The following is a 10,386-nucleotide window of genomic DNA, read 5'->3' on the forward strand; positions in this document are numbered from 1 at the left end:
GAGACCCGTACTTTGCAAACTGTCCCTGGGCTAACGTACATGATGGGTATGTGGGTTTAGGTCCCAGGCAAAACCCTAGGCTGGTCACCACCCCAAAAAGGCCCTGATGAGTCTTTGCTGGCTGGGCAATCACCACTGGTGGAGAAAGGATGGCCTCCACCGCTCCCTGGAATGAATCCTCCGTGTTGATGGGTTGCCATCTCCTGACTGTCTGGTCTTCTCCTTTAGGATTTTGGACCTTTCCTTCCCAGTGTTTTTCCTCCTGAATTGTTGAGGTGGTCCCTATCTTCTTCTTAACACCCCAGCCTTGTCTACCAGGCCTGCCGTGTGACGGCGTGCTGTCTCAGTTGAGCCGGGGACCTTGGCTGCCTGTGCCCTCTGGAAAGTCAAGCATCTGACCAAAAGGAGTATCTACTGTGAGGTGAGATGAATCAGACCCCACATCCATTGAGTGTATTGCCTAAATCTTCACTGACTTTAAAGGAAAAGCTGACACTAAAGGCTCTGAAAGGGTCCAAGAGCCCAGTCACGATACTCGGATCAATACCTGTGTTGGTAAGAGTCTTGTGTCGTTGGTGGGACGAAAGCTGAATGCACGGGAAGGTTTTGTGCACTGAATAAATCTCTTCAGTATCCAACTGAATTGAGACAGAGACAATTATCAGGTTTGCATGACAGTGTAAAAAAAAAAGATGTAAAGCATGTGTACAGTGAGAGCGTCAGCTCCATTAAGGTTAGCAGTCAAGGACCTTTCCAATGCATATGGGATAATAAGTGAAGGGGGAAACGATAAACCAAACCACACAGGGACACAAACTGGATAGACAGGGGGTCCCAGAGACAATGCCAAAGACCCAAAGTCTCCAGTCACTAATGATGGGCCAACAGGATGCTCCAGGCACAGCTCTGGACAGGGACAACTTGGATTTTTCCCATCCACTGGGGTGGGAACGATGTGTGTCCCGAGAACCAGCTCCCGGGGGGAACGGGCGTGAGTGAGGCGAGTGAGGGGCTCCATGCCGGCAGCTGGAGCAGGACCACAGGTCACAGCCCGTGTGCCCGGTGCTGGGTATTTGGGGTGGGTGTGTCTTGTGAGTGTGGGGTGCCCGGGAGATGAATGTGTGAGTGCGTGCCTCTGCTTGCTGGTGAGCACCAAGCTGGACCAGCCAGCAAGCAGGAGACCCGTGGGGCTGGTAAGAGGGTGCAGGATGCAGGGAGGGGTGTTGGATGGACAGAGGGGCTGTGCTGGTGCTCAAGGGATCCAGGAATGCCCATGGCTGCCTGTACTTACATATTTATGAGTCCTGTTGGGTATATGTGGGTGCTGTTGAAGGCAGCACCTTGTCCATGGCAGGTTGTGTGGCCAAGTCAGTGTGTGTGTGTGTGTGTGTGTGTTGTCTCTGGGATACACACTCAGCTTCAGGGTTGAACCTGCAAATGGGAAAGCAGCAGGCACATCCATTGTCCCAGGACGGAGACCCCCAGGTCTTGGGGCATCCTAGGCTGGGCTCCAGCAGCTGGGTAGGTGTCCTGGTTTTGGCTGGGATAGAGTTAATTTCCTTCTTAGTAGCTGGCACAGTGCTGTGGTTTGGATTTAGGAGGAGAACAATGTTGATAACACACCGATGTTGTAGTTGTTGCTGAGCAGCGCTTACACTGGTCAAGGGCTTTTCAGCTCCCCGTGCTCTACCGACTGAGCAGGCTGGAGGTGCACAAGAAGCTGGGAGGGGGGGCACAGCCAGGACAGCTGACCCCAACTGGCCAGAGGGACATTCCATACCATGGGACGTCATGCTCAGTACAGAAACTGGGGGGAGTTGGCTGGGGGGGCCGCTGCTCGGGGACTGGCTGGGCATCGGTTGGCAGGTGGTGAGCAATTGCATCGTGCATCACTTGCTTTGTGTATTATTATTAGTATTATTTTATTTCAATTATTAAACTGTTCTTATCTCAACCCATGAGTTTTCTCACTTCTACTCTTCCAATTCTCTCCCCCATCCCACCGGGGGTGTAGGGGGGGAGGAGTGAGTGAGCGGCTGGGTGGTGCTCAGTTGCCGACTGAGGTTAAACCATGACAGTAGGAGGAATCCCCAGGGCCGGAGCTGCTGGAGAGCCCTCTTATAAGAGACTGGGGCCTCTTACAACATACCTTAAAGAAAGTCTGTTTGCTTCTTCCACAGCCATGAGTTCACAAGAGGACATACTAGAGGATGATGAAAAGGCACATCTTGCTAAAAAACTACTGGCAGAAGCATGTGAGAAAGAAGGACTGGATGATGCATACTGGCTCCCCAAACTGTCGAAGATACTGGGAGTCAAGTCCAGAGAAGCCCTGAAACACCTGCAATATGAAGACTGCCTTAAGCTGGAGTGCGAAGTACGGTACCCCTGGGAAACAAAGGCGCTCCAAAAACTCCTGGAACTAACAGACAACAAAGCAACTTTTGAGGAGTTGCAGAGGGAGCGCTTGGAGATGACAAAGCAGAGACAAGAAGCGGCCAAGCTAGCCCTGGAGGAGCTGAAAGAAATGCACAACAGCCACAGCCACAGCAAGGACGTTGTAAGACAGAAAGAGGAGGCTCTGTGGCAAGCCATGGAGATTCCCAAAGCGTACTGGGCACCGCCGGAGGAGTCATTGGTGGATGTGCTGGAGAGCATCCAGAAGCTGCTGGAGCTGCAGGAGTCGTCAGTGGGCAGGGGTGAGAACGTCTCCGACATGGAGGTCCTGAGGCGGGCATCGGGGGGACTGGCCCTGCAGGGCATTTACAGAACCAGCAGCCTTGCGGATATGCTGGCAAAGCGAGACCAGCTCATCAGGGTTCCCGACGGATTCAAGCTCGCTGGTCCAGAGCAAGGGTCACTGCTTGAGAGGAAGGAGTTCTCCTCCTCTGCAGCAGAAGCCACTTTCACCAAGTCCATGGAGCAGCTGGGGTTCAGCATGAACGTTTCTGCCAAAGCCAGCTTCTGGGGGTTTAATGTTGAAGTTGGTGTAGATTACAGCAGCTCCTCGCAGTCAGAGGACACCCACCAGTCCCACTCTGAGCAGAGCTACATTTGCATCACCAAGTACCAGTACATCCCTCTGGCCTCCTGCTACTTCCAAAAGCATCAGCTTCGCCTCTCAGATGTGGCCCTACGGGAGCTGCAAGACATCGAGCATCTTTTGAACATCACTCAGGAAGCAGACAGGCCCAACATGCTGAAGAGCAGGTGTGCGAGCTTCTTCAGCAGGTTTAGGTCTCACGTAAACCAGGGTCCCCTCCATTTTGGGGGGATATTCTGGTGGAAGGCATCTATGGAAGGATTCAGAGCTGAGCAGTGGGAAGAGATGAAGCGACAAGCATCTGAAGCACTGAACTGCTACGTCGGGGCCAGCTACAGAGGCTTCAGTGTCAGCGTGGACGTTTCGAAATCCAGCTCACAGGCTTCTTTTCAGGGAAGAGACGGAAGTAGTGCCCACACAGGGGTTCAGCTCTACGTGACCAACACAGGGGGCCCATCAGAGACAGATTCTCTTCCTCAGTGGAAACTGGGACTTGTAACTAATAACACAACCTGGTGTGTTATCGACTGAGGCTTTCAGCTGATCCCAGTGTGGGATATAATCCTGTTCAATCACAGCAGTGATTTTAAGTCCACCTATCAAATGAGCAGCAGCCTCAGGGCTGCATACGAAGCGCTAACAAATCACAGTGTCGGCACCATGTTCGGAGAGGAACTGGTCAGTGCAGTGGAAGAGGCCAGAGCTTTCGTGGAGTGTGTGAAGGCCTGGGAGATGACGGTGGATGAAAGGAAACTGCTCACGCTGATAGATTTCAAACAGAATCTGCATGAAAAAACCAAAACCCATAGTGTCTGGATCAACGTATGCCTGTCGGACAAAGCACTGCAGGAGTTCCTGGTGAATACTGTTCTGCTTTGCGAGAAGTCACCTCCAGAAAACACCACCTATATCAAGTCTCTGTTGAGTTGCCTCCTGGATCCTCATGTCTATTCTGTCAAGGACTTCCCCAGGTCTTCCGTCATTACGCAATGGTTCTTCCATACTGAGCACATGCTTCCCGAAACTCCCAGTGTTTCTGAGCTTGAAGATCTCACCAAGACACTGCTGCAAATGAAGGAATACATCCAGGAAGTCACCTATGCACCAGAAACCTCTGCATCTGCCATTCATGAAGCAAAGATAAAAGCCACCTTGACTGCAAGCTTAGCTGTTTATTCCTTACTCCAGTTTCTCCAGGAAAGAGCACAGAAAGACATAGAACTGCTGGTGCTCTTAATTACAACCAGCATGGGATACCAGGTGGAAAGCAGCACATTTCAGTACCTCCTTGGATGTCCAGAAATTAACTTCATGATAAATGAAATGCAAATGGGACATAAGGAGTATCTGAGTCTGAAGGAGCAAGATGTTTACAGAGCCCAGGCCTTCCTGCTGCTGACAGGTCTAACTGTAACACCCGAACATAAAGAGGTGTCCCCTGAACAGAAGAAGGAGCGTTTAGTTTTCATGGAAGATCAAATGAAAAACTTATGGTCCACAGAGATAAAAACTCTCCTCGAAAAGCACAGTGCATTCAAAGACTGGGAGATGCTGGAAAGTGACTTGCATTCCTTCACCAATGGGCGCTTGGATGACACATGTGACGATCTGAAGAAACAGAGTATTATCAAAGACATGGAAGACGCTTTTCAAAGAAGAGAGCCTTCCAGTCAGTCCAAATCCAAATCAGACGGCAGCGAGTCCAAAGCAAATCAAGCCATTGCAAACCAAAAGTTCCTCCACTTACTTAAGCGCCTTGGACTAGAAAGTCACTATCCAAGAAAAATGGGGACAGAAGATTTCCACATTGTATACAGGACATCTTTACATGACAGCCAGCCCAGCAAGGAAAACGAACTACCATTTTACTTCTTGCAAAAGCTATTAACTGTGGATTATCGGGTGAGGTACCTGACTTGCAAGGACGAGAGCAGCCCAGGGCTCGCACCCATGCCAAGAACCACAGAACAAGGGCATGAACCCTCGGATTCCTTTGATGACTTTTTCACTAATTTGGAGCAAGAAGCCCCTGAATCTGCAACCAGGGAGAGTTGTGTGCACCCCATGGACCTCCAGATGGCAATTTTTCATTGCGCTGATGATTTCATGAGACAGTACATTTCAACAAAGCTTGCTTTCTGCCAATTTGCACTACCTCTCCTGGTACCAAACCCGTGCACTTCACAGATAGAGTTCCCACTCTGGTCCCTCAGCCAAATAAAAAAGAGCTGGAAAGGGGCTGAGAAGTCAGGAAAGCAGGCCAGAATTAACAGTTACAAAAACAAACTCATTTATCAGGCAGAGACACCCATTGTGTCCTTCATACGGATCGGCAGTTCTCCCTCCTCTTCCAAGTCTCAGATCCTGAATGCTCTGCTGAGCAAACAAAAGCATGACACTTTTTTCCACCGACATTGCAAAGGCAGCACCAAAGACTGTTTGCTGATGAAAGGCGTTGTGGAGATCTCCTGGTACTGTCCAAGGGGTAGTGACGATGACAACTTTGACTGCTGTGTTGCTTTCTGTAACCTGCATGGAGATGCAAGGGATCACGAAGAACAGCTACAGTTTTTACAAGAGATAGCTGCTGTGAATGTGGCTCTTATATCCAAGCCTGATCAGAGTGACAAGAAAGGGATGAAAATTTTACGTGACCTGTGGCAGTCGCAAAGGCCTTTGGTTTGTCTTTTCTCTGAAAAAGAGAACGTTGCAGCTGGCCGATCTAGCCAAAACATAAGAATAGGTATCAAGAACAGAAACGAAGCAGAATTAATGGGTGAGCTGACAAAAACAATCAGGGATCTCCTGGAAGGGTCTAACACGCTTTTCAGCCTTGACGCCTGCGTGGACAAAGCACGCAAGCACGGATTCTTAGTCGATGAAGATACAGATGCGTGTGTGACAGCCAAAGAAAAGGCAAAGGAGCTGGTGAAGCTTCTGAAGAAAGAGAAGTTGTCTGAGATCAAATCCCAGCTACTGCCTCTTCAAGGAAAACTGTGGTACATGTGGTGCAAAAAGGACAAAGAACTCACTCGCTTGCAGGAAAAGAGAAACAAGAGCATAGAGCATCATCGGAGCCAAATTGAATCAGAGAAGTCGGCAATAAGAAGAAAGCAAGTAGAGAAAGCATTCCCCCTCAATCAGCTGATGAAATCAGTCCTTGGCTTTCTCCAGTCACAGCCAGCAGATACCAAGAAATACTTCCTGCAGTGGATGAAGGTCTTTATGGGATGACCTGTCCTCCGATCGCCTTGACAAACTGAAGAGACGGTATCACCAGTTATGGTCTCAAATCCTGGCAATAAAGACAAGCCATGTAAAAACCAATACGAAATCTCTGTTGCTGAGTAAGTTAGATGCCCTCTCCAATGAAATCAACGATTCATCCATTGGCCTTGAGCATATTTTGAGAGAGGTAGGGCAGATTTACGAAGCTCTGGAATCAATGAACTCAAAGGATAATATTTTTGTCAAACTACCTGAAATTGCAGCTGATCTGATGGTTTCAGGGTATCCTGTTGAGCTGATGGATGGTGATGCTTCTTACGTACCATTACGATGGGTTGTAGCAATCTTTGACAGATTAATTGAGAAGCTAGGGGATAAACGAGTATTTGTTCTTTCAGTGCTTGGTATCCAGAGCACAGGGAAGTCAACCCTGTTGAATGCCATGTTTGGTCTTCAGTTTAATGTCAGTGCAGGGAGATGCACCCGGGGAGCGTTTATGCAGCTAATTAAAGTGGACGAGAAGCTGCAGCAGGATTTGGACTTTGATTACATGCTAGTTGTTGACACAGAGGGACTTCGTGCCATAGAGCTGGCCAATAAACAGTCCCTTAATCATGACAACGAGCTGGCCACCTTTGTCATTGGCATCGGCAACATGACTCTGATCAATATTTTTGGAGAAAATCCTTCAGAAATGCAAGATGTCCTTCAGATTGCTGTGCAGGCTTTTCTGAGGATGAAGCAAGTAAATCTTTCCCCAAGCTGCCTGTTTGTACACCAAAATGTGGGAGAAATAACTGCCAAGGAACAGAACATGGAAGGACAAAGACGTCTGCAGGAAAAGCTGGATGAAATGACCGTGACAGCCGCCCAGCAGGAATTCTGTGACGTCTCCCGCTTCAGCGACGTCATCCGCTTTGACGTGAACCCCCACATTCATTACTTTGCTCACCTGTGGGAAGGAAACCCCCCAATGGCACCACCCAATCCCACCTACAGCCAGAACGTCCAGGAATTAAAGAGCAAAATTCTCCAAGCTGCCAAGAAGGAGTCGCAGGGCAGCATTTTGAGGCTCTCGAACTTGAAAGTTCATATCAGTGACCTCTGGAATGCTTTGCTGAATGAAAACTTCATTTTCAGCTTCAAGAATTCAGTGGAGATTGCTGCGTACAAGAAACTGGAAACCGCATTTAGTCAGTGGACCTGGCAGCTGAGGAGTCACATCTTAGACTTGCAAATGAAACTGGACAATAAAGTTCGGAATGGGGACTTGCAGAAGGTCACCACAGAACACCTTGAAAAACTAGTGCAAGAGACAAGTGACGCCATCATGAAAGACATGGAAAAGTATTTCAGTGAAGACAGAGACTGCGAGATACTGGTCCAGTGGAAAAGCAGCACGGAACTGAAGCTGAAAGAACTAAAAGAGTCTCTTCTTCTTGAAACTAGAAAGAAGTGTGAGAATCTTATTGAACTAAAGAAGAACCAGTGTAAACTGGATGAAAGGAAGTCAGAATATGAAAACAAGCTCCTGAAAAGTAGTAGACAGTTGGCTCTGTCTCTGAAAGGCCAAAGCCTAAGTGAAAGAGAACTGAGAGACAACTTTATTTCTCTCTGGGCAATCTGGATTGCTGAAGTCTCCTCTACTGCTCCCCCTCTGGAACAGGTTGATATCGATGTGGAAATAGAAGATGTCCTTCTAGATCACTTTAAGGAGCCTAACTTACATGAACGCATCAGGGCATTTCCCAAACAGAGAGTATTTTCTGCTGACTTGGAGAAACACGTTGCTAGGAAAAAACGTTGGGGCATCCTGCCTGTGAATTTTGATGATGCTGATGTGAGCAAAATACACCGCCTTACAGATAACATCATAGCGTGTGTGATGGCAAACATTGATAAGAAGGAAAAGGAGAAAAGGGATTACAGTCGAAGTTTTATTCATGAAATACTAAATGAAGTACAGGAAGGTATAAACTCTGTCTCTAGCAATCAAAAATACAGTTTTAATAAAGATTACAGAATAGATTTATCGCTGTATCTGTGCAGAATGGCAGCAGAAAGGTTTAAAGACATGCATATAGCATTCAGAAAAGCAAACGATCCAGCCATCTACCTGGAGAGCAAGAGAGAAGATTTCTTTAAATGCTTCCAGATTTCCTGCCAAGGAGCCACTTCTATCACGACATTTGCTGTTTTCCTGTGTGACAAGATTGCCCCAGCTCTTCGCCAGGCCGTCTATAAGAGGACAGCTCTTGCCATAGCTCAAGACATTAAGGGTAAAATCCCAGATTTCAATGGCAATAGATCCTCTCTGGAAGTCTGCATGCTGAGATACCTGGCACAGGAAGAAAATTTTGAGAATTTCAAGGAGTACCTTAATCGCCCAGGAGACTTTTTACGGAGTTACATTGAGACACGTGTTGAGACGTACTGTTTAGGTAAGAACAGGAGGCTGGAGAAGTTTTTAGGTGACTCCCTTACTCACTGCTATGAAAGCATCCAGTCAGCCGTTTTTGAATCAACCAACGTTGTCAAAGACAGAAAAGACAGAAATGACAAAATCTCTCTTTGGCTGGATGAATTTTGCAGCGCACTTGGAGAGGTGCTAAGCTTGCCCAGAACGGAACTGAAGGGCATTGAGCATCAGGAGATAACAGACATAGAGTTCCTGAATAATGCCATGACAGAAGCACTGACTCCCCTGAAAGATCATCTCAAGGAAGAGTTTGCTAGTGCTGATATGAGCTTATTTGAAACACAGCCTCATACAATCCTGGCTGAACAGTTTGCAGGGTGCTGGAAGCAGTGTCCCTTTTGTGGGGCTGTTTGCACAAACATCATGCAGGATCACGATGGAGACCATCAGCTTCTCTTCCATCGTCCACAAGTTTTGACGGGATACAAGTGGCATAAAACAGACAATCTGGTCATTGATATTTGTTCTAGTAGCGTTGCAAGTGACTGTTTATTCTGGATTGGTGAAGACACGTGGATCCCCTACAAGAGATACCGGGATGCAGGACCTCCTTATTCCACTTGGAACATTCCTCCTGATCCATCCATGCAAGCGTACTGGAAATGGTTTGTGTCTCATTTCAGGACAGAGCTAGAAAAACATTACAATGGGAAATTTCATGGCAAAGGAGAAATCCCTGCTTCGTGGCAGATAATTACAAAGCAGGAAGTACTTGACGAACTGGAGAGGCTTTAGGCCAAGCCGGTATGAAGGAAGAACTGCAACTGCTTTGCATTTTAGAAGAACATAGTACAAGTCAATCCACAAATATTGTTATAATGACTACGACCTCAAGCCACATGAAGGAAACGATATCTAATTGCTCACAAAGTTGGGTGAAATAGGGCGTGCTGCTCCTGCCATCGCTCAGAGATTCCCTTGCTTCATTATAAAATTAGAATCCTCTTCCCTTCTTGCCGTAAACATTTACATCTGCTTTGTTTTAGAGCAAAAAAAAAAAACAATCCTGCAACGAGCGGTCATATGGCCGAGATTAAGACCAAGTGCCGGATGAAGAGCAAAGGCAGCCTTAGAAAGTACCAATTTTAGCAGCTGCTATGAGAGAATAAGTGACACTGGCAAAAAAATAGTTTTCCTGTGCTTGTCATGCTTAAAGAAAGGGCTGCGGGATCTGAGAGCAGCTCAACATTGGCTGCAAGCTGTGCTGTTTTGCTTTTTGGGATTATCATTCCCCTACTGATAAACTGAGCTAGTAGTCAGATCAGTAGCTGTTCTGCCTCCGATGTCATTACAGCAGTTAACACAACAGCCTATATAGATTTAGGTAGTGGTTTAACTCAGTGTTTATTAGGTATACTTCATATGTTAAGGTAAGCCACTGCTACGCAGGTGCCTGGACCTGGTGGACTTTCCTCCAGCTCTTAACCGTAATAGCAACTGCTCTTGCCATTTGCTTAGCTGTTGAGCAAAAGCCTTTGTATGACCGATGTGGAGAATTACGTATCTTTGCAGCTTCCTCGGCAGCCATCGGCAGTGTGTGACATTAGTGTTTGTGCTGTCAAGACAGGCTGGTGGCAACGGAGCCATGGTCTGGAGAACATGTAACCAGCTGGGACTGCACCAGTGAGGTGGTCGG

General features: G+C 47.5%; 1 protein-coding gene across 1 annotated transcript; it reads left to right on the forward strand.

Moving 5' to 3' along the window:
• The first annotated feature begins 2,182 nt into the window (after nucleotides 1-2,182).
• LOC143158910 (interferon-induced very large GTPase 1-like) lies at nucleotides 2,183-9,485 on the forward strand. The gene is given in 2 exon segments (XM_076335370.1): nucleotides 2,183-6,271; nucleotides 6,273-9,485. Coding segments are annotated over 2 exon segments (7,302 nt in total).
• The last annotated feature ends 901 nt before the right edge of the window (nucleotides 9,486-10,386 follow it).

The sequence above is a fragment of the Aptenodytes patagonicus genome, chromosome 3, assembly GCF_965638725.1.
Source record: "Aptenodytes patagonicus chromosome 3, bAptPat1.pri.cur, whole genome shotgun sequence".
NCBI classification, from domain to species: domain Eukaryota; kingdom Metazoa; phylum Chordata; class Aves; order Sphenisciformes; family Spheniscidae; genus Aptenodytes; species Aptenodytes patagonicus.